Source organism: Tremella mesenterica (genome assembly GCF_000271645.1).
Source record: "Tremella mesenterica DSM 1558 unplaced genomic scaffold TREMEscaffold_13, whole genome shotgun sequence".
NCBI classification, from domain to species: Eukaryota; Fungi; Basidiomycota; class Tremellomycetes; order Tremellales; family Tremellaceae; genus Tremella; species Tremella mesenterica.
In genome coordinates this window covers 279,774-303,220 of record NW_006711237.1, presented here as the reverse complement: position 1 = coordinate 303,220, position 23,447 = coordinate 279,774, and the positions used below count along the sequence as shown (strand labels likewise).

Here is a 23,447-nt window from a genome sequence, read left to right as displayed (position 1 = left end):
CTTCCTGTGGGCGACCTTGGTGTCATCAAAGAACTGTTTGAGACTGAACTCGAAACACCTTTTGTTTGTGGAGTGCGTCTGGGAACAGGAATTCCCGCCCTTTCGAGAGCTCTACGACCCTGGATTGCCCGAATTCTACGGAACACATTAGGGGACAGGTACTCTCGGTAACCCAAGGAGCTGCTTCTTGAGCCAAGCTCTACTATATCACATAGCTGGGTCACTGAGGTGTCTCGGGTCGGACGAAATTCATGATGCCCTCCAAGGACATGAGGAATGGCGATCCGATTTCCATTGATGATACGGTCATTGGCGTCAATTATTTGCATGTCCCACTAGGAGTTATTTCCTCTTCCTAAGCTTGGGGAGTTGAAAATAACTCACGACTGTCCATAGAAATTCTTGCTCGGTTCGAATCCAAGGACTCACATGTGTGCACTGTACCTGACGAGTAGTGCATAGAGTTGCGCTCAGCATCAACCGGTGAGGTAAGTGCAGCCCCAGTATTGAGGCTAGCTGTGAATTGGGAGTCACCCGCCAGTTAGCAGCATTCGTGTTTTGATTTCCCGTCCTCCTATTGGAGCTGGAACTCTCGGTCATTATCACCTTCAACAGTCCCTGGGGAACGATGAGATGGATGGAGATGAAGGAAACCAAATAGGAGGAAGGGATTTTGAGAAAGATGGGGCAAGATGAATGAAAGGGAAGGTTTATAGGTCAATTGTTAGCCGAAAGATTTGGGCCAGGACGGCCGAACCGCCGTTAGATAATTACCCCTTCCGTCGAATACTTCTCCATTCAACTTATCCTCTGAACTCTATTCGATCGTCTCTGGTTTGCTGCGTGTGAGTGGAATGTGATAAGTATAGATTCATGTAGAATTGATGCATGCTCTTTTTTGTAAGCCGATAGAATCGGGCCAGGACGGCCGAACCGCCGTTAGAATTACCCCTTCCGTCGAATATTTCCCCGTTCAACTTATCCTCTGAACTTTATTCGATCGTCTCTGGTTTAATGCGAGTGAGTGGAATGTGATAAGTTTAGAGACATGTAGATTTGATGCATGCTCTTTTTCCCCTCTGTATTATCATCTAATTATAAGCAAGCATTTTCCCCGTCTGTTTTATCATCTAATTATCAGCAAACAGTGATGTAGTATGTAGTCTAGTGTTGTTGAAGATCAAAGCCAAAGAGAGTCTTTAGGGATTGAATGGCAAAAGATTTACTGATTGACAAGAAAATACATTTAAGAAGATGTATACAAAAAGTGTCTGTCTCTGTATAGTAAAGAGGAAACAGAGTGATACCAAAATCTATGGAGTCAAGATTGAACATCATATGAGGTAGAAGAGCAAAAGAAAAAAGGAGATAGATAAGGGACACTGAGATGAAGGGAAAGTATCATGTGGTGTGATTTAGCGACCAGGGTCAAAAGGAGAACTGGGGAAGCCCGTAATGGAATTGGTGAAGAGGCGACGGGAACAATGAAGCGGAGAGGGGAACGATGGGAAAGGAGTATGACTCTGAGAAACCCGTCCTCGGTATCCGTGATCCTGACATGAACTCAGAGTCATGGGAACCTATTCATATCAATACAAAGGCATCACACAACTCTTCTTATAATCCTTGTACATGAAATGAACACCTACTGAAAGCTCCTGTTGAGATGGATAAGAAGGTGCCAGCTCAAATTGTAATGGGTGTACCCAGTCAAGTGAATCTCAGATACCAAATGGACGCTCTTGAAGAGAGAGAGACTGTGCATAATCTCATGCGGGCGGGGACTGAGAAACAGTACTGCAGCCAAGCTCAAATCTGTCCCTGAACAATCCTGCTCACACCGGTGAAATGATAGATTGCCTCAGTGTACGGAAGGAAACAACCGTTGAACACGAGTGGTACGGCATTCAAAAGGTGATGGAAGTGATGGCAAAGGTGAGTGGGGTAGTGGTCCTGATGACTTGAGAAAGCTCCTGACAGAAGGAGAGTCTCATCATGAAGATATGAGTACATATTTGTAACACACTGGAAACACGATGACTAGGTCGCAGGTTGGGTCGAACTCCCATGGGACTCTCGTAGAAATCGAGGTGTCTCTGGTGTGAATGGGTCGCGTCTCCTCTGCAATCGATGTAGCCAAAGAATGATATTGAAGAATCAGCAAAGATGGTACTTTGCTGATTGTACTATATACTGTCTACAGGTATCCGTGCCCTCGTCCTCTACCCCGCTGCAAGCGTCTATATACATACTCGGACAGGTGAAAAACCATTTTGAACAAACCCAGTGGGGAAAATCTCGAAAGGGGAAAACCCGTCCCTGCTTAATGCAGCACTGCTTCTAGCTCCCGCTTTCCTCTATCCTAATGCGCCAAACTCGATGGAGTTGTCTTGAATCGTTGTTACCCCGTAACAATATTATAAGCAAAAGCAAGAATGGTTAGAATTGAAGCTCGACCATCATTCTCCTCATTCTTTCAAGTCAGTCATTGCGGATCTTCGTCGACGTCATGTGTCTCTTCCGAGATTTGCTGCAATCGGGCAGCCTCAGACTCATCGTCTGGTGTGCCTTGAGCTGGATTGGTTTCCGGAGACGCAGTTGTGACAGTTTCTCCTACCATAGATTCCCGGGTCGACGATTCATTGGCTTCTGGGCTACTTGGGGGAGTCTCAACACGGTTATCTGTCAGTGTTTCTCCTGTCTCGGCGTCGTGTGAATGGGCAGGTCTTCTTTTTGAGATATCCTGGCCTCTCAAGGTACGCAAGTAAGTTCGGCGTGAGAAGGACTTCCTATCGTTCAAACGCCACGGACCTGGCCCATGATGGTTGGTAAGCATGTCTTTTATGGTGATGCGGCGAAAAGAGGGGGCTGTCCATCCCCATAGGAGAAGGGAAGATACACGTCTGTGACGATCGGAAAACTGGAAGATTGACTGTAATTCAGCTCCGCAATCTTCTGCCAAGTAACATACCACAACCTCCGTGAAGCTTATGCGTGCTATGGATCCGTCGGGCAAGCGCGCGAAGTTCACTCGCGGGCGAATGTACCTTGAAAATATCACCGGACATGAATCACTCGTACGTCGGGTGGACGTGGGCCTGTCTCCAGGGTTTGAGTTGTTCTGATCGTCAAATCCGGTACTTTCCCCGTCTTCCGTCGAGTCAGTGGATTTTGATTGCTGCGACGTTTCATCGGACATGGCGGAAGTTCTCACAAGTGTTTGACGTTGTCGGAGGAGTAGCGTTCTGAAATACCAATGAGTATGGTGATAGGATTGAAGAGTGAAGAAGTGATGGAAGCTTCAAATAGCTTCTCTCTAAATACACAGTAAGAGGCAGTGTCATGTTCGTGCTGAAAGGTTGTCATTTAGAAGGCGTCGAAAGGATTAAGCCATCGCTTCTGGGCGCACGGACCGCCACTCTCCATCGAGGTGAAAGGCGATGTCCGGCCGACCAGTGCAGACCACACCTTCCCTCCGTACCTCCGTCTCGCCCCAGTAGTCGAGGCGACTTGCACCTTGGGAAAACGTATGTTTGGGGATGTTTCTTCGTCTGGCCGTCCTGAACACTCTTCGAGGTTAAATATGATAATCAAACGCGAAACAATCTTGTACCGAGACACAATGTCCAGTGATACATCCCTACCCCTCGATAGTTGTGTCAGATACACACATTAATCATGAGTCATCGAGGGATGATGAACTTATGTCCAGGCAAAGGAAACCCAAACAACAGGACACCTTGACAATATCTCCATCTCAAAGATCTCTTATGAGGGTCCTGATAGACTGCAAAATCCACGTCGACCTCACAGGGCCATCTACCCAAGGTGTACGTTTGAGGGCCCCCCCGAATCATTCTATCTTCTGTACACTCGATCCATCCGCGGGTATATCTAGTGTGAGGGCCTTGCTTACTCTTGACCTGAAAATTATTTGGGCCCTTCCAGGATAAGCGGTTTGTGGTAGCCGAGGAGTATGTGTATCTGTAAGTATGTCGATTATAGATGGTAGCTCACAGCTTTCCTTCTAATGCTCCACATATGACGTGAAAGGCGATGCAAAACCTATGATAAAATGGTGCCAATCTACCTGGATTATGTATCACTTTTGACTTCAATGACCTACCCACTTGTACCCCTCCAAAAGCTCGAGGAATGTGTACGTCACTTAGACCTCAGGGAAGTGTGGTCCTACCTCAGCCTCATCCGTGTCCTTCTCCCCTCCAGCGTCTCCATTGTTGGTATGATCACCGGACCGGGCAACATTCCAATTGTCACCTGTTGACGTGGGGGCATGACATTCCGCTTGATCTCGTGAGGGCTGAGGTGAATCATCTTGAGAAGGCCTCTCGACAAGTTCTGTGACATCGTCTGAAGTACTCGTACTGTCAGAAGTGTCCGAGGGATCCCATGGCTTGTAAGTCCTCAAAGTCAAAAAAACACTTCCTCGAATATATGAAGTGATCCGAAACAGTTCATTTGCCGGACCGGCCTGCCACGTCTCTTCGACCCACTTACCAACGTCCCATCGACGGCTCTGTTGCCACGAAACTATCGTTCTCTGTCCCAAGACTTCTCCAAACGTGTCACGAAAAACGACAACCATCTATGAATCAGCGCGGAACGTACATCTCTATTGTTTGTGTGAATAATAAGCACGTACTCTGGTCTGATCAGTCTCTACACGCCAGTTCCAATCACCGGCGCTTGAAGTAGAAGTGATCGTTCGTCTCTGAACAACCATGGTCACACCTCTCACCTCTGACCTGAAAGGCAGATGGGGGGAATACACCTCACTGTCTCTTTCGGCTTCTCCACCATTATCACTCTCATCATTGTCATTGTTCTCTAGCTCTTCCCTTTCCTTGAAAGGCCGAGAGTGTTCCGACATGTTTGGGTTAGTATAGCAAACTTGGGGTGAAAGATTCAGTGATTCTCTGGTCAGGAGTTCTAGAAAGAAATGTGGAACTGAAGTGATCCTGGTGGCAAAAATTAAGTCTAGAAGACAAGAGGAGAGAGTATCAATCATAGGGTGTGATGTAATCTAAACAGATCTGTCCTCAAAGGATCCAACAATTTCTGGAATCCCCACGGGTGGCCAGCTCCGATCTCGCCGGATGAGACTCTTGCGGACATCGAAATCGACGTGGTGTCGGCTCGAGATCGGTCAGTATATGAGAGGTCATTCAGCCACTGCGTCAGCATCAGTCTCATGGTCACATCATGCCACGCCAATCGCCGAAAGAGGATGTTTTGAGTCAAAACCTTTTATCAGGCAGATGAAATTAGCACAAATATCAGCGAGTCAGGTTTGTACACGACTATGGCAGAAACCACAAACATTGTAATCAAGAATTTTCCATCATCCACACCCCAAATCAACAAATTGTGTATTTTCCCATCTCCATTGCGACTTCGTCTTGATATCTAAGGCTGCACTTTCCAATCATATGCTTGTTCCCAAGCATCACCAACTTTGAGTACCGTAGTCTCATCAAACAACTTTCCCATAATCATCAATCCTACAGGCAAACGAACTTGGGCGTCTTCAGGGGTACGAACGTCGGCCGGCATGGGAGAGGTGAAACCCACAGGAAAAGTCATAGATGGGTGTCCGGTGAGGTTGGAAGCGGCCGTGTTGGCAGTGATACCCGCTATCGGTTAGCTTTTTCTTTTCTTCGTCGTTTACTCTCTTCTGATGTGAAACTACGGATGAACCAGTATGAACGTTCTGTTATCGGAGTGAAGGGGGATGGAAGAATGGACAATGAAACTTACGGCCAACTTCGTTCCACACCAAAGGTCCAGCTCCAACGGGAATATGTCTCCTTGCTGGTTGATAATTGGTAGGCATGACAATAGCGTCGTACTTTTCGAACAACGCATCATATTCGTCTCTCAGTCGCCGAGTGACATTCTGAGCTTTGCCGTAGGCAGTTGGGTATTTGACCCAGCCATACTCGCTAGACAATCAGCTAGCTATGAAGAGTGGAAAGATTTGACTCACCATGACATGGCAGTACCAGAGACGTAGTATTTCGCTTTGTCGTATTTCTCTTGAGTCCAAGGGAGGAGATGGGCCCAGTAATCGGTCATGTAAAGACCTCTACGTCCGACTTGACGACCTTGACGAGTACCTCCTGAAGCGAACTTGTTAATGATGTGGGATAGCGATCCGGAGATTTTGTGACTGCCGATGAGCATTCGACGGCATACTTCGGGACGGCTAAATGACTCTACGCATATCCTTCTACAGAGTCCAATTCGACTTTCGTGAAGTAGCATCCCCCGGAATATCCTTGTGGTACACATAGTCTAGAGTACGTCTGCAGAGGCATGATCGGAGAGAAGTGAAGGTAAAAGACTTACGTAGGCGCAGAAACCTCTTCTACGATCGCACCAAGCTCCTTGTACTTCTCGATGGCAGCACGTACTACCTTCTCCAGATCCGGGCTCATAGAAGGGTCCAAGAATCCTTCTTTGAGAACACCAATATGCATGCCCTTGACACCCTGGGGACGAGAGGCAAGGACGAGCTCGGGGTATTTGGGTACGTTTTCTGGAAGGGGTGCACCAAGTTGACGATCATCGAGCTTGTCGTATCCTGCTACGGCCTGAAGGAGGCGGGCGGTGTCAAGCACAGTTCGCGCCATGGGACCAACGTGATCAACACCCGCATCGGAGGTGAGCTGAGGTCAGTATCGTCCTTGTTACGATTTACCTCCATGTGACCAACCAACTTCATCTAATCCAATAGTTTTTTGGAAAATACGTGGAGTCACCAAGCCACAGACTGTGTAAGATGGAAGGGAAAGACAAGACGCGAAATAATCAACTCACTACCCCGGTGTACGGCACCAATCCGAAAGTCGGCTTCAAGCCAACAATTCCGCAAAGTGATGCGGGCTATCCATCAGCTCCATCCTCTTCTCCAAGGTATACATTTGTGACTCACAATACGGATACTTCCACCTTGATCACCACCGATACCCATGTCGGCCACACCGGCGCCGATGAGACTACCGCACCCCGAACTGGATCCACCGGCAGAGAAGCCATATGCGTAAGGGTTCTCGACGGGACCATAAGGTGACGAGGAGGATGATGCGCCGTGAGAGAAGTTCTAGGCATCAGCCAGCGATCTTGGATATACTCCTCCCACCCGTGAATACCGATTTCGACAGGCAGAAATCAGGTTCATGGTTCATGTGAAGACCCTGAGAGAGGCTATGACAGGATTGGGACATACCTCACAAGCCGCTTTACCGAGAACATGCCCTCCATTCTCAAGGACACGAGTGACGACGGTAGCATCTACGTCGGCTATCGGTCAGCTCTATGTCTGCTATCTGTACCAAATACCAGTCCACCTCATACACGACTAAGCATCCGGAGTGATAAAGAGATGACTGGATGATGAGAGCGCGATTTAGTGGAGCTGGGAGGGTCAGGTAAACCACTCACGAATATAATTCTCAAAAGCGTTGGTACCAAAAACCAAAGGGACACCTGCCACAGCGATAGTATCCTTGAAGACAACCTTTTTACCACTCAACAACTTGCCAGTGCTATCGACCGGATCACCAATATCGGCCCTCCAAGCGAAAGCTAGATTAGGGTTGTCGGCACCTTTAGGAAGATGGACATTCGTACGGGGAAAACGATCAAAGTCAGGTTTGGGTTTGTAGTCTAATCGTTAGTAACCTCATTGCGGGTGTTTCACTCTTTCGAAATATCACCCTCATTTTTGTCTCACACCGCATTCCCATCCTTCTGAACAGAAGAAGCGGACGCCAACATCAACGGTAATCTCCGTGTTGGAGGACACAGATCGTTTACACTCGTCATATAAGCAACATGGGGTGACCTGACGGGGGTGCGGTGTACACGATACACAACTGAAACTCACCTTCCTGTGATAAGATGATCGCAGCAGCGGCATCCGTCTTGGCCAACAACTTCATATAATCTTCCTTATGTCCCTCCGGGATGGTGAATTTGAGTTTCTCCGCGGCCAGATACATCTCCTCAGTAGTTACTCCCTTAGAAGCGGGGATGAGCCCTGGTTGAGGAGTCAACGGTGGGGAAAGTGGTGTTACTGCCATTTTGAAGCTTGTGCCGACAATTACTCTTCTGGTCAAAGCAGCGAGAGAGCAAGTGAAGAGGTTATCGAAGTGGTTAGTATAACGTTTCTGTCCCAGAAACGAATTAGACGCATGTGATTTCGTTCAAAGTGGAGGTGAGATAACCGGGTGCCACTTCCGGACCAGGTATGGAAATGTTCCGACGTCAGGCCCTGATAACCTAATGGGCCTCCACTACTTCTGTTAGATAGATCCCCCTATGCTTGCGCTAATCTATTCTCGTCTAGCGCTACTGTACATGCTACATGTAGCGAACTCTCATGTTTGCTTTGACCATTCAGACCAATCCTCTCTCTTCCCCGTGATCGTGCCGGCAGGTGGCGTAGAGAGCATGACAATGGGTACCAAGCTAGGTCTTCCATGTGCGCAACTGAACGGATTTCGAGTCTCTGCTAATTGCGCGACCAACCGAACGCATTGTTCCTGATCAAGTTTGTCTTGGAACATGATAGCACCTGCCGTCAACTTCCCTCCCTATTTCACTATCCATGAGGCAAAGAGCAACAACTGGCTTATCGAAGGTGAATCGTTTTCAGGGTTCGATTTCTTTCAGGCACCGATCGGAAGTGTCTTGCGGGCAGATTGAGAATGACAAACTCACTTCGACAGGCTTTGGAATTGACCAATTCCAACATCTCCTGAGGCATCCATCTTAGTATTCGTCCCTGGTCTATGTCACGATGGTCATTGATACTCCCCAGCATAGTTGAGATCTCTCCCAGCCCGTCCAGCACCACAGGGAGATACAGCTTGACCAATCGTGCCATCTCCTGACCATCTTTCCTTCCTAGGCGAGGTAGAATACTGGGATAGGCTCGGATGTGGCACTGAACCCAGTCGACGGTTGTCCAATCAAGCTTGGAGTCCGGAAGGCATAAGTCAATACCCCAGCGCCGAAAAATGTCTCTCGCTACAGTTCTTGACAGCTGCTGAGCTTCTTCGCGACTTATAACGAAGCCGAGGTCGTCTTTGGGTCTAGTGATCGGGATATCATTTTTCATAAACCCTACGCACAAGTCGTGAAGCAGAAATTCTACCGAAACACGCTCGTCGGCTGCATGCTGATCGACGAGCACCACTATTCGGGATGAAATCGGCGCTGCTTCCTCGGTTGGAAGGACGCAGCAAATGAACTTGTCATCCACTTGACCCAGGACAGTCGCGGATTTCAAGACATGATGGGGAAAAGTGATCTCGTTTTGGCAGCTCCATTTGACCGACGAGGTATGATTGCCCGATGACAGGCCAGCTTCGACGCAACACTTGGACGAAGAGGGTAGCGGAGGCAGAGGCGTGAGTGTGTGATTGAGGGAAGATTTCAGGGGAGTGGCATTCCATACACCCGTATCGACGTCGGCGAGGATGTCATCGATCCAATCCGGCCTCTTCTCTACACCGAGCTTACGGACGGACGTCACAACCCGCGCACGTTTTCGGACAGGCTCAGACGCTGCATGTGTGGGACGGTCTCGTGGATGGGAAGGTGTGAAGGGTCTAGGAGCCTGGGTGGGGGTGGAGATGGGTCTGTGAAGGTCGGACAGTGATTGCATTGGTGAAAGGATTTGCGTAGCGCTAGAAGCGGACCGCTCGTGGAGTCTTGCGAGCGGCGTGGATGAAGAATCATGCAGTGTATTCGTCTTCGTGTGCTGAACCAGAAAGTCGTGACGCTTCAAAAATTCGTCCACTACTGCTAAAACAAAAGCTTTGACCTTCTCCAGGTCCTATCAGTCAACATTCGGCATACAGTGTTTGCACATTATTTCGTACCTTGTAGCCGAGGAGTCCCTTCTTAGGTTCATATTGAACATCGACATCCTCGGCAGGTATGCACACATCAAGGACATAGACTGGATGTTTGTCCAACTTTCTGGGAGATCGGCGAGAATCTGAATGTGTCAGCTGATGCGAGTATGACCTAAGGGTCACTCACGGCTAGATGCCACCTCAAATGGCTCATCTTGGTTCATCGCCGAAAAGCGGGAATGAGAGAATTTCTGAGATATCGCCAAATGGAGCTCACTCCTCTGGACTGGGTAGTGATTGACATCTTTCAATCAGCCTGTACTCCACTACGACACCTTGTTGCAGCTCACAGAGGTGTTGATGCACCTCAGAGTCAATACGTTTCTCTTTCGAGGATAAAGTGACTAACTCTTCCGGACGCCCCTTCAAGTGAGATGAACCCGTCGACACGCATGAAACCAGATGACACGCGAATTTTCTGCACTCTCTGCTGATCAGCGGTGTTCCACAAGTCTCAACTCACCTCCACTAGGGCACCTCCGTATAGCTCCTTGAATGTGGCAAGGGAAGCGTCATGCTTTCGTCGTCAACAGGGGCTTGTTTGAGCTTTAGAACTTACAGAGCTCATAGTCATAATCTTTTTGGATGACGAAGATGACGTTTCGACATCCCGATCTTCCCATACGGTCCAGCTTACCGACGAATGGGCCAAGGCGAGGGTCTCAATGACTTTTCTGCAGGCAGAAAGAGTGGAAGATCGAGACGAGGCTGCTAGAGCGGCTTGACGAACCGGTATCTGGGATCAGGACAGTCACCAACGAAGCCTACAGAACTTGTAAGACCCTTGTAGAGTGGCGCTCGCAGCATGGCCCCGTCAAGGTGAACAGACTGGGCAAGGATGTTGGTAACCCACGCGAAGTGGGGAGGGGGGAGAGGATAATGCAAGAAAGTGGTCGTGAGGTCATGGGAAGACGAGTGGAGTTAACGCACTCCGTGGAATATGTCCTTTACGATGACCGTCGTCCCAGCCTTCCCCAACGGCCTATTCGAAAGTCCATGGAACAAAATTTTGGATCCCTGACCGTCAGCTCCAGCTAGTCGATTGGTAAGAAGCATAAGCTGACCTTGATAATTTTGGCATATGTGCGACTATCATTTTCTGGCCGGGTATAAACCTCGAGCAGACCTAGAGCGGCTATACTGGCCAGGGCTTCTCCTCGAAAGCCGTAATGCCCAGCATGATGGCCAGTCGTGGATTTGCTTGTCACTGACAAGTATTAGCTCATGTCGAAGGAGAGAGACAAGATGAGGAAAAAGGGGTGCAGGTAATCGTGACAAGAAGCTCAATAGAGCGTTAGTGCCTTGCAGAACTATCGACTCGGGCGGTCAAAAGTGCGAAGCACGTAGAATGAAGGGGATGAGAATGTAAACCGAAAGAGCAAGAAGACACAAGAAACGATTGATCTGTAAGGTGGGTTGTGAGAGAGTAAGATACAACGTGTAAAGTGATGACTCACCGAATCGTCTGCCCACCTGAGTGAGCTGCTGCAGTGGGATCCCACAGCCATCATCTTCCACTCTCAAGCTCTGATCTCCATCTTCGAGGCATATTCTCACTACTAACGACTTGGCAGAAGCATCCAGAGAGTTCTGAATCAGCTCCGAGAGGATCTGGGGGAGGGTCGGGATAATGAGCGAAGATCGTATTTGAGTAGAAGTTGAGCGAGGGAGGGGGGAGATGAAGGGTAAGGTTGGGGTGGGGTGGAGGGGCATTCCATGACCCTGATATCTCACACTGATATCTACCTACTTAGTGATTCAATCCTTCACTACCACAAGAGGGGATCCTTAAGAGTGATAATGGGTGTCTAGTCAGGGGCAACCAGGAGAAAACTACAATGGTGATGACGGATGGAGGAAAAGAGGGAGAAGAGTGGGTGGCAAATGTGGCGGAGCTGGCAATGTGGCATTTCGCTCATCCGTGCACGGGCCGCCACAGTGTCCCGTTGACTATGAGCCATTCACTGCAATCACTGCTCTATCCTAGAAATCAAATAAGCGAAACTGACGCTTATATGGGAGGAGGGCAGGGGCTCACCATAGAGGATGAACATTTTCTGATACGTGAGACATGACAAAGGGTTCAAACCTCCTTTCACCTTCCTCCCCCCTAGTGAAATAGGTATGCCAGAGTGATGGGGAGTCGAATCATCTTCTTCTCGTCTCGTATCATCCATCAATCATAAAAGGCAAGTTGTAGGTTTTCAAGTTAATCAAAATCAGAATCTCGGTGACACTCATAAGACGTGTGTGTGTGAGGAAAGTGCGCTGTCGTCAGAGAACGCCTAACCAATCATGTCAAGCCAAGAACATCACCTGTCTACTACAACCAAAGAGAATGTTGGACTCTCACAAGAAGTAATCAAGAGATCTAGTCAAGTGCATCATCTTGTCCCCTTATCACCCCGTAGGATCCCAGCAGATAACAAGAACGCGGTACCCATAACCGCACGAGAGCTCAATCAAATGAAGGAACCGTTCCAACCAGACGCAGTTCGTCCGTCCCTCGAAACGGTGGGCGCCCTCTGGTTGGCAGTGAGCGGACTTCCAGCGTCTCTGCCCGAGAGTGTACACACTGTCAATCGACGTTCGGTTTCCTCCTCCATCGTCCATCCGATTCCGAAAGATGTACCTAAACCCTCAAGGGGATTGGAAATACCTCAAGAGAATGATGGGGGACATACACCAAATGATGGTGGGAACCTCAAAAATATTGAGGGGAAAATGAAAGGGGAGATGGACTTTCTATCAGCTCTGAAGATTGATCCTCCCACAACCGACGTCGTTTTCGGATCGGATCACTTGGAAGAGCAGGTGGTGGCGTCATCACCCCGTTTCAAACTCCCTGCAGAGGTGAGTCCCCTATATGTTGATTGAAGTTTTGAATGCCGGACCCCACCTTGCAACAGTGCTCTCATCTGAGTCCTTCAGCTCCCCTTCATGTGGACACTGAAGTACTCTTTCTACCTAGATCTGTGTGTGATAGAGGATAAGGAGATAGAGCAAGATGCGGAGGATGATGGGACACATTGTGAAATAAGCTGACCGGTAGAAACCACATCTTACAATCAAGAATGACAAAACCAAGTCACTAGCCAATCATCTGGGACTGGGTTGGGTAATTGATAGATCAGGACGTACCAAGACTGGTGCACCTAGTTCCCCTACTCGCCCAAGCGCTTCTCTACTTCCTCGATTCTTAAAAGCTCCATTCACTTGGGGAGATGCAGAAAGTGAAGTCTTTGATCCCACTGGTCAACGTGAAAAGCCGGATGGAGTCGAAGGCCTGCTAGTAGAGCTTGAGGAGCCGGACGCAAAGCCCAAGAAGCTTTTGCCAAGAGATGAGGATGGAATCTACTCGTCCGTCTTTGGTGACCAGCTGGCTGCAACCGGTCAGTGGGACGTGGTTAGGGAGGATGCTCAAAGAAGAGTAGTAAATGTGGATGGACATGAGGGGAGAGAAGTAGCCCATGATTGGCAGGATTCAGGCAAGAAACTCATTCCAAGGGAAGAGAAGGGGATATACTCTTCCATACTCCATCCTCACGGGTCACTGGAGCATTCGTTTCCCTGAATTGATTGGCCGTCGGAGCAGAGAGTGGATGGGGTACGAGGGATAGAGGTAAATGGATCGCATGCGGAGGTGTCTTATTGGGCACCAAGTGCGGAATCTCACGAAACGGGATGAGATAAAACCCTCGTAGGACTCATTGGCGGCCTTTGCAGTCAGGGATCATTTGAAGGCAGAGCGGCAAGAGGGCAGTTGTACATACAGTATGTCCAATCCGAATGTGCCCCCAGCTGTAAGAGTAGGACAGTAATTGAAGCTGCTACACAATCCCATGACATCATTGAACTGACTAAAGCTTCACACCCGATCAAAGTCATTGAAGAAATTCTCGACTTATCATCGTCACCGTTCATTCATCTCTCGTAAATACGTTATACTGTGTATCGGTGTAAGGGGTCAACCTGTACTAGAAACAGGCCTCACAAATCCTCACATGGAGGTAGGCAAGGTAGCATCTCGTAGCCAGCCTGTGATCTCCTCTGGGCTCCAGGGAAAAGGTGATTTCTCTGGGTTCTCACAATCCACCTGAATGCTTGTTTTACATACTGTTGTCACCGGTAACCCAGTGAGCCTGTAACTGAGGGACGACGTGCCCCCAACAAATTCCGCCACAGGGTCCGCTTCAGCTTCACAAGGCATAAAAAGGTTTTGGAAGCTAGGCTTTATGACTAATTTCGAATCAGTATTTGCGAATTTCATTGTCAATTGGATGTCGTCAATCTTGTGTTTCAAACACTGTGGAAGTATGCCCTCTCCTGATGGGAAGTGCGTCGCGCGCAGCTCGCCACTTTGGCCATTCGCGATATGTGTCTCAACCTGCAGGAATGTCAGTGCCAACTCCTCAGGGGTATCTCCTGGCTTTGTAGTTACTCACGACGTTGAGCTTCCAAATGGAGGTCACTCTGCCGGTCTGAGGCTCGTGCAAAGTGACTCGGTAGCCACTTTCAATAGTGACGAATTTAGTGAGTTTAGCGGAAGAGGATAAAGACCCAGTCCCGTGTTGTGATGCTGGTACCAAACTCATCACGACTAGAGAGCTTAAGATTGTCGGTGATTGGGTGGAAGAGTCAGAGCGAGTATTAGTAGAGATGAGCCTCTGAAAGTGATACTGATCCGGTAGATGAGGGGAATAGTGAGGAATGACAACTACAAGTGAGGTTTATATCTCCCGCCGCGAAAGTTGAGGCGTAGAGGAGGGTAAGGGAGCTGGCTTTACTTTTGTTCAGATAGTGTGAGAGCTTCCCCACTTATCAACATATGAGAAAGGAAAGAAAGTCTGAGAAGCTGAGAAAAGAGCTCAATGGTTTGAGTGAAGAGATTCAAAATCCTCTCACCTCTTGCTTGTTAGCCGATAGGATCGGCCCAAGACGGGCGAACCGCCACCAGATTCTTTCCCCTTCCGTCAAAATTCCCTCCGTCCAACTTATCTTCTGAACCTTATGCAATGGTCACTAGTTTACTGTGTATGAATGGACTGCACTTAGTATAGAGACATGTAGAATCGGTGCATGCTCTTCCCCCCCCCCCCTGTCAGGACCAGACGTTGAAAATAGTCTGCGTCTATGAGCTATGGCTATATGTTACGGAGTAACAACGAATCGAGAGAACTCCATCGAGTTCGACGGATTAGGAAAGAGAACAGCGGGAATTGGAGGCAGTGCTGCAGTAGGTAGGGACGGGTTTTCCCTTTTCGAGATTTCCCCACTGGGTTTGCTCAAAAGCGGTTTTTCACCTGTCCGAGTATGTACATAGACGCTTGCAGTAGGACTTAGAGGAGGACGCGGACTCTTGTAGATAGTATATAGTGCAATCAGCAAAGTACCAACTTTGCTGATTCTTCAATATCATTCTTTGGCTACATCGATTGCAGAGGAGACACGATCCATCACATAGCACCAGAGACACATAGATTTCCACGAGACTTCCATCGAGTTCGACCCAACCTGCGACCTAGTCATCGTGTTTCCAGTACCGTTACAACAAGCTTGTAGTAGCTTGTTTTGCCAAGAGGGCAGATTAAAATGACATGCATGTCATCACTGAGGCAACATTGTTGGCGTACTTTGGCGATCCAAGAGTTGTGAGGAGGAACGAAGGGTGGATTTTCATCAACATGTTCAAGGATCCACCGTCAATTCTTGTAGTCTTTGTCTGTTATTGTATATTTAAAGTGTTGCTCTTGGAACCATTCTTAAAATGATTGCTCGAATTCCACACTGAACGCACCCTGGACAACAGACATGATCATTGTAGTTTATGAAGAAGGAGTTGAAGGGGTTGTCTTGTGGATGTTGAGTCAGGAGATCAGAAACCACAGTCCTTGGGAAAAACAGAAAATTCATGAAGTGGCGGATCTCCATGACGCTTCAGAGGGTCATGAGGCAGGACCATGACGCTCGGGAGAGTCATGTCTTCCGTGCATCACAATCTAAACCGTGACCCTCCGGAGCGTCATGTCTCCGGTGTGTCACCTAACAGCTATGTGATGGATCATGTGTCCTCAGCAATCAATGTAGCTAAAGAATGATATCAAAGAATCAGCAAGGTTGGTACCATGCTGATTGTACTGTACAACATACTGTCTGCAGGTGTTTGTGTCTCCTTCCTTCCTTGCTGCAAGCATTGATGTACCTACCTTATTGCAGCATGGCCTCCTGTGACGGAGTAACAACGAATCGAGAGAACTCCATCGAACTCAACGGATTAGGAAAGAGAACGGCGAGAGTTGGAGGCAGTGCTGCAGTAGGTAGGGACATGTTTTCCCTTTTCGAGATTTCCCCACTGGGTTTGCTCAAAAGCGGTTTTTCACCTGTCCGAGTATGTACATAAACGCTTGCAGTAGGGAGGACGCGGACTCTTGTATAGTATATAGTGCAATCAGCAAAGTACCAACTTTGCTGATTCTTCAATATCATTCTTTGGCTACATCGATTGCAGAGGAGACATGATCCACCACATTGCACCAGAGACACACAGATTTCCACGAGAGTTCCATCGAGTTCGAACCAACCTGCGACCTAGTCATCGTGTTTCCAGTACCGTTACACCTCCCTGTATTGGTTCCTTCTCCCTCCTGTTCTGTTCAGTTCAAAGGAACTTGGCTTTGAGTCGTTGTTACATAGTTACAGTACCCGCAGAAGCAGAAGCAGACGCTCTCACGAATCTATTGGTTCTCCCGACGGATAGTTGGCGGTCAAAAGGTTCCTCAGAGGGGGAAGAGTAATACCCTCTAATGCTCCTGGAAGCCGCTTACCATCATTCAGACTATCAAGGGGAAACTCTTTTGTCCCCAGGATTCGTGTCATGACCCTACTCATCATGACTTCCCCATCCAAGGGTCCGGCCCATTCCTCAGAGAGAAAGGTTCTCAGTGAAGTCTCACAGAGGTCTCGCAGAAGAGAATAGAGGTTTACGCCTCGCTTTGATTCAAGATATCACGTTTTGATTCAAAGTATGATGTAACTGAACTTCTGGTGAAGACTTAGGTGAGATTCCCGTTGGGAATCTCTCCAACGATAGTCTCGCTCTGCAGGATATATAAACCCCCCCTGTTGGCCCCATGGATCCTTTTCCCCAAGGATCAAAATATCTTTTGCATTTCACATTTATCAGACCTCTTTGGGAGTACTTCTTACAGAAGTGTCATCCTTGTTTGATACATACTAGCTTGACCACTCGATCCTTCCAAGCTATCCTATCCTTCTTGACTTATACTTTCTTGACTTGACTATCATCTGATCACTTCACAGTACCACAGACCATCTTCATTGGTCTTGGTCCAAGACCATCTAAACCTTTATCTTCCACTCCGTCTTTGTTCTTCAGGTCTCACAAGGACGGGTCGCAACAATTCGCCACTCAGTGAAAGGGGGATCAGGTATGTGGGAACTTTCAGAAACACACATCTCATTCTCGATGCAGACACTCTTCGGGTCATTTACCTGAGTATCAAGAGGGAAGGCAACCAGAGACTCAGAAACAAAGGAAAGGGATCTACGACCAAGTCTTTGAACACCCGGTTCTGCAGGAATTGAGGGGATGTTACGGGCAAAGTCCCTGACCAGATCAGGGACATATATGGGCGGTTGAGTTTGTGAGAATGACACATGTTGCCTCACAGGCTCACACTCAGGCTCACACTCAGGCTCACAACCACCTGGATTGAGCATGAAAGTATCTAACTGCATAATAAGTAGTAATTCTTATGATTGCTGAGCACTCACAATAGTGATTTCCCAGATAGAAATCCGGAATATTCTTGTTTCTGGTAGTGGCGATGAGGGGGAAGGTTCTGCCAAAGTTGACGTTGCAGATGTTGGTGATGGTGGTACGCTCTGTGGCACGGGCAGTGTAGGTGGCGAGGAGCCTGCAGGTGGTGGTGGTGTTGGTGGTGGTGTTGGTGGTGGGGTTGGTGGTAAAGATGAGCTATCATTGTCCCCAGCTTCATACGACTCATCAAGGGGTTGCTGGGCTGTGATCTTCCACCTCCTTGAAAATGCAACACCCCAACTTGATAGTGAGGTACTTGCAGGACTGAAAAACATCCCTTGGTTCAAATATTCTGTCATATCCACAGTTTCAACGAAAGTGGCAATGAGGTTAGAGTGTGAAAAAGGAAGACAAGCTGAACACCTCAACCCTCCTTCTTATGTAACCCTCCTTCTTATGTAACCCTCCTTCTTATGTGAAGTGTGGGACGCAAAGTCCGGGAAATTGATCTGATGGATGAAAGGTACGTTTCCGTGGGAAGTGAGGTTCAGGGTGAATTGGGATGAGCCTACTGACAAGAAGGAGATGATGTCATGGGAAAATACTTCATCAAATGTTGGATCTTCTGATAATGCCTACAATCATCAATTGGTTCAACTTGCTTTCAAATTGCTTCTCTTGTTACCTCAACCTCCATGTCACAACGGCTCATGACAAGAACCAGTTCTGACTAAGGAACCTCGTCAAACATGATAGCTCGACACATGAGACTTCAGTCCTCTCACCGGAGAAGGAATCAAGCCAGAGATAGATCAAAAGTCAACTGACAATCCCACAAGATCAGATAAGACAGCATGTAATAGCAGATTGAGAACAAGACTAGGGACAAGTTACATAAGTAAAAGACAGAAGATACTGTATAATCCCCTTGAACCATCCTGAGCATGATTCACAATGCTCTGAATATACAGATATTGTTGGGCATAGTGTGTGTCTGTCACGAACTACGTCGCGACACCTCGATTACTCCACCAACAATGACCCTCCTTTGGCCATCAAAACCCCATCACGCCTTAACCTCTTTACTCTACACGTAACTCAGGACTTCTGACACCAAGTACGGCGAGGTTAGACGGAGTTAGGCTAAGTAGGAACAATGGGAGCAGAAGTACGGCGAAGTTAGACGGAGTTAGGCTAAGTAGGGACAATGGGAGCAGAAGTGCGGCGATGTTAGGCGGAGTTAGTCTAAGTAGGGACAATGGGAGCAGAAGTACGGCGAAGTTAGACGGAGTTAGGCTAAGTAGGGACAATGGGAGCAGAAGTGCGGCGATGTTAGGCGGAGTTAGTCGAAGGAGGAAGAGGATGGCCGAGGGCTCGGGGAAGTTGGACGAAGTGCGTTGAAGTACGTCAAAGCGCGAGAGGGTTGGATGAACGTCTAGGAGGAGTAGATAATATTAGCTGAGAAGATCGCTGAAGTTCTTCAGCGATCCTTGATTGTTGTCAGTAGTGAAAGACAGATAGAGATAGCTATAAATCAAGATACATCGCCATCAGTAGAACAAAACCCTAGTTAGAGTAACTACGCCGAAGTACGCCGTAGTTACACCCCTTTCGACGTCTGCGCCCTCCTGGTTGGGTGAGACATCGACTCAGAGCGTGAAGTTAGCCGAGGTTCGTCGACCGTCGGTCTATTAAGAAATAGTTGTTCGACGGCCGTGACAGTATCAAGGATCGCTGTTACCGACGACCCGTGCGAATCTCGGAGAAGTACAAAGATAATATGGAACCAGAAAGAAGAATTACACGAGGGATGAGTAGGGATGGAGACAGGATGGAGGAGAACGAGAGGAGAGCATTGGAGGAGCTTAGCAGAGCAATGGGGCAGGACCTTGGAGTGGAGGATAGTGTGGGGGGATCAATTCAAGGAGATGAGTTCGTTCCACCGGTGCCTTCTAACCCTCCTTCTCCTCCGTCTAATGCTCTCCCACCTGCGGGATCCCCACTTGGATCAGACCAAACCCCACGCCCAAGAGAAAACACTGGAAGTACGGCGAACTTGGGAGAAGAAGGAACACAAGGGGTGGTGTTGGCCTTGATGCAGATGGTGGCGAATATGAACAAAGACATGATGGAGGAGAGAAGGCGTAGGGAGGAATGGGAACAGAGAAGAGAAAGGGATACAGTGGGCGGGATTGCAGAAGGGATATCAGAAGGAGTGAGGTACGCCATGGGACGGCAAACTTCGGCGACCCCAAGCGTAGTGGGCGAACAACGGAAGGGGATAAAGCTACCTAACCCAGACCTCTGGAGAGGAGATCGGAACAAGTTAACCGCCTTTCTGTCTGAGTGCGACGTACATTTCGAATTGAACTCTCATCTTTTCCCCGACGACACTAAGAAAGTCTTTTTCATGATCTCTCATCTACGCGAAACACCTCTTCTTGCAGTGCAGCCCGATCTATCCAAAAGACCTCTTCCTGAGTACCTCACGACACACGATCAGTTCGTTAAGTACCTCAAGACTAACTTTGGTGATCCAGACGAAGAAGGAACTGCGGCCCGACAACTTAATGACCTCAAGCAAACCGGGTCTGCTTCGGACTACTTCTCCGCCTTCCAGCGACATGTTGCGATTCTTAAGTGGTCTGATGATGGAAACCTAGTTGACCGAGCCAAGAAAGGACTAAAATCGCACCTTCTAGATGAAATTGCAAGACATGGTAGATCGTTTGGGACTGTGAAAGAGCTATTGGAGTTTGTGGTTCCCTTGGACAACCGCCTGTGGAGGAGACAAGTGGAGAAGGAGGCAGAGAGGAAAAGGGAAGGAGGGATAAGGACAACGACAGTGGTGGAAAGTCAGAGGACGGAGAAGAAAGAAGAGAAGAAATGGGAAAAGGGGCAACCTTCGGCGCAGGGTGGTGTCCAGGCGGCTATGATGTCGACGGTGGTAAAGAGTACACCGCCAAACATCGACGAAGTTCGCCGAAGATGGCCTAGGCCGAGCTCCGATCTGAGGGAGACAAGGAGGAAGGAGGGGAAGTGTACCGAGTGTGGTGAAGCAGGACATTGGCTGAAGGAATGCCCTGTAAGGGAGGCTAAGGTTAAGGTTGGACTGTTGCCTCCATGGGGGGAGAAGTTCGGAGAACGTGGTGGAGGATCGGGAGGGAACGCAGTACCTCTCGGACAGAGGAGGAACTTGAATGCGGTTGGAGGAGAAGTAGATTTGGAAGAGGACCAGGGAAAAGAAGAGGACCTGTCGCAGTAGGCGAGGCTCGGCGGGTCCGCCATATTCTCTCGGCCACCATTCCCAAACCCATAAAAGAAACACAGCTGATGGAGCCAGAGGATTGTGAATACAAAAATACACCACTCAGTACCCCTTGTTCATGCAATGTCGATAATCATCTCCTCATCCCTTCCGTTTCCAGAGATCAACCTAAATCGGACATTTTCATTAATGGAATAAAGCTAACTACGCTCTGGGACACTGGAGCTACTTGTTCATATATAAGCCCTAAGGCAGCAGCGAAGATAGGTGTAGAAAAGAGGCGATATCAGGTGAGCGTACCCGTTCACATGTTCGACGGCTCGGTGAGTGTCGCTGGACCCATCACCGAGTTTGTCGAAGTCGGATTTAGTTTGACGAAGGACGCCGAAGTGCGATCTGTTTGTCTCGATGTAACAACGCTCTGCGACGCAGATGTTGTGATAGGGTGGGATTGGATGAGGAAGGAAGGGGTTGTCCTTGATGGAAGAGACAACTCGGTGAAATTTCCCATCCCAACCCCACCAAGTGCGGCGAAGTTAGCGGCCATAGGGCTGCCGACTCTGACGGACGCGATAGACCTCCGCGGCGAAGATGAGCTTGAAGAGCTGAGCCCGGAGGAACAAGACGAGTTGTTCCAGGTAGTTCCTGAACAATACCACCAGTACATTGACGTTTTTAATCCGAAGAAGGGAGGAGAGACCCTTCCCCCTTCAAGGTCCTACGATTTGAAGTTTGAGCTTAAGGAGGGGGCGAACCTTAAGGTCGCCTCCCTCTATGCTCAAGGAGAAGATCAGAGACGCGCGCTGAGAGACATACTAGATCGCGAAATCGCCGCTGGCCGAATTCGGGCAAGTAACTCGCCATACGGCTCACCAATGTTTATGATACCGAAGAAAGCCGAAGGACAATGGCGAATGGTCATCGACTATCAAAAACTGAACGAAGCGACCATACCAGATGCCTACCCTCTCCCTCTAATAGGTCAAATTACCGAAGAACTTGGAAAAGCAAGGTATTTCAGCAAACTAGATTTAATTGGAGCATACCAATTGTTGAGGGTGACAGAGGGACATGAACACCTGACGGCGTTCAGGACACAGTATGGTATGTTTGAATCTCTGGTTGTTCGTGATGGGCTGCGAAACGCCCCCGCGGTCTTCCAACACTTCCTAAATGAGGTGTTTAGAGAGCTACTAGGGAATGGAGTCGTGGTCTACATTGACGATATCCTCATTTATGGGAATACGTTGGAGGAATTACGAGGAACTACGGCGAAGGTCTTTGAGGTACTGCGGAAGGCGAGCCTGTACGTGAAAGCTAGTAAGTGCGAGTTCGAAAGAGATTCGGTGGTGTTTCTGGGTTTCGTGGTATCCTCTAAAGGTGTATCGGTGAACCCAGAATACATTGATGCCATCACTTCCTTCCCACGTCCTAAGAATCTACGAGAGTCAAGGGGATTCATTGGAGTAGTAAGCTATTACAGGCGCTTTGTCCCCAACTTCTCGAAGATTGCTAGACCTATCAATGACTTGACAAGGAAGGAGGTACCATTTGTATGGGGAGTCGAACAGGAGTCAGCCTTCAAAGAGTTGAAGGCTAGGATGTGTACTGCGCCGGTATTAGCCCATTTTGACCCTACATTGAAGACGATATTACAGACAGATGCGTCGTTCTTCGGCTGGGGGTTCATAATTTCGCAGATCAACACGGCTGGTCAAGAACACCCGGTAGCTATTGAGTCTGGTGCTTTCAACACAGCTCAGCTGAATTATACGGTAGGAGAAAAGGAGTTCCTCGCTGTAGTGGAGGGTTTCAGAAGAAGGAGACACTTATTATTGCAGGTAGAAACCACAGTACTTACCGACCATCTAAACCTTACCTACTGGATGGAGCCGAAACAACTCAGTCCTCGGCAAGGTAGGTGGGTAGAGGAGCTAGCTAACTTCAGGTTTAAAATGGTTTATCGGCCAGGAACCCAGGCAAGTCTTCCAGATGGATTATCTAGACGGGCGGACTATCATTCCGGGAAAGGAAGTACCATGGTACAAGAGAGCAACCTTATCCAAGGTCTGCCGAAGTTCGACGAAGTTGACGCCACCACGTCGGAGTTGCGTCACCTCCTTCGAGCATTGCAAGGGACAAGGGAGGTAAAGGAAAATGATCTTGTGGACCCTATGGATCTAGTACTTGGAGTTCAGGAGGACGAAGACATAGAAGGGGTCAGAGAAGAATTATTAGGAGTCGTTTGCGCTGAGTGTTCTCATCCTACGTGTAACGATAACGTGCAGGAACCAGGATCAATCACCGAACTACGCCGTAGTTCGCGGTCTCCTCTAATCCTTCGTGGGGGGTGGAACTCAAGAGGTTTCCTCACCTTCGACGATCGCATTTATGTGCCGAACTACGCCGATGCTCGGCTGAAGATCATGAAAACGCGACATGACTCGGCCTT

The 23,447-nt window shown here is 48.5% G+C and overlaps 7 protein-coding genes across 7 annotated transcripts; 2 read left to right on the top strand and 5 right to left on the bottom strand.

Moving 5' to 3' along the window:
* Nucleotides 1–2,485: 2,485 nt before the first annotated feature.
* Nucleotides 2,486–3,199, bottom strand: TREMEDRAFT_65121 (uncharacterized protein; the record flags this gene model as incomplete). Its single annotated transcript, XM_007007309.1, has 3 exons — nucleotides 2,486–2,682; nucleotides 2,812–2,932; nucleotides 2,972–3,199. The coding sequence occupies 3 exons, from the start codon at nucleotides 3,197–3,199 to the stop codon at nucleotides 2,486–2,488; spliced, it is 546 nt and encodes a 181-aa protein (XP_007007371.1).
* Nucleotides 3,200–4,168: 969 nt separating this feature from the next.
* On the bottom strand, nucleotides 4,169–4,891 carry TREMEDRAFT_65120 (uncharacterized protein; the record flags this gene model as incomplete). Its single annotated transcript, XM_007007308.1, has 2 exons — nucleotides 4,169–4,606; nucleotides 4,664–4,891. 2 exons carry the CDS (start codon nucleotides 4,889–4,891, stop codon nucleotides 4,169–4,171), a joined length of 666 nt encoding a protein of 221 aa, XP_007007370.1.
* Nucleotides 4,892–5,427: 536 nt separating this feature from the next.
* On the bottom strand, nucleotides 5,428–8,105 carry TREMEDRAFT_34482 (uncharacterized protein; the record flags this gene model as incomplete). Its single annotated transcript, XM_007007195.1, has 9 exons — nucleotides 5,428–5,654; nucleotides 5,779–5,963; nucleotides 6,008–6,190; nucleotides 6,370–6,689; nucleotides 6,841–6,906; nucleotides 6,956–7,123; nucleotides 7,250–7,323; nucleotides 7,465–7,689; nucleotides 7,910–8,105. 9 exons carry the CDS (start codon nucleotides 8,103–8,105, stop codon nucleotides 5,428–5,430), a joined length of 1,644 nt encoding a protein of 547 aa, XP_007007257.1.
* A 297-nt stretch (nucleotides 8,106–8,402) lies between these two features.
* Nucleotides 8,403–11,660, bottom strand: TREMEDRAFT_34488 (uncharacterized protein; the record flags this gene model as incomplete). Its single annotated transcript, XM_007007197.1, has 11 exons — nucleotides 8,403–8,599; nucleotides 8,746–9,865; nucleotides 9,912–10,043; nucleotides 10,088–10,191; nucleotides 10,238–10,253; nucleotides 10,297–10,377; nucleotides 10,411–10,464; nucleotides 10,507–10,683; nucleotides 10,878–10,964; nucleotides 11,012–11,154; nucleotides 11,405–11,660. 11 exons carry the CDS (start codon nucleotides 11,658–11,660, stop codon nucleotides 8,403–8,405), a joined length of 2,367 nt encoding a protein of 788 aa, XP_007007259.1.
* A 582-nt stretch (nucleotides 11,661–12,242) lies between these two features.
* Nucleotides 12,243–13,521, top strand: TREMEDRAFT_65117 (uncharacterized protein; the record flags this gene model as incomplete). The annotated part of the gene is made up of 2 exons (XM_007007307.1): nucleotides 12,243–12,800; nucleotides 13,000–13,521. The coding sequence occupies 2 exons, from the start codon at nucleotides 12,243–12,245 to the stop codon at nucleotides 13,519–13,521; spliced, it is 1,080 nt and encodes a 359-aa protein (XP_007007369.1).
* A 426-nt stretch (nucleotides 13,522–13,947) lies between these two features.
* On the bottom strand, nucleotides 13,948–14,542 carry TREMEDRAFT_65116 (uncharacterized protein; the record flags this gene model as incomplete). Its single annotated transcript, XM_007007306.1, has 2 exons — nucleotides 13,948–14,334; nucleotides 14,393–14,542. 2 exons carry the CDS (start codon nucleotides 14,540–14,542, stop codon nucleotides 13,948–13,950), a joined length of 537 nt encoding a protein of 178 aa, XP_007007368.1.
* A 4,965-nt stretch (nucleotides 14,543–19,507) lies between these two features.
* TREMEDRAFT_65115 (uncharacterized protein) lies at nucleotides 19,508–20,992 on the top strand (the record flags this gene model as incomplete). The annotated part of the gene is made up of 2 exons (XM_007007305.1): nucleotides 19,508–19,909; nucleotides 20,588–20,992. The coding sequence occupies 2 exons, from the start codon at nucleotides 19,508–19,510 to the stop codon at nucleotides 20,990–20,992; spliced, it is 807 nt and encodes a 268-aa protein (XP_007007367.1).
* Between the last annotated feature and the right edge of the window lie 2,455 nt (nucleotides 20,993–23,447).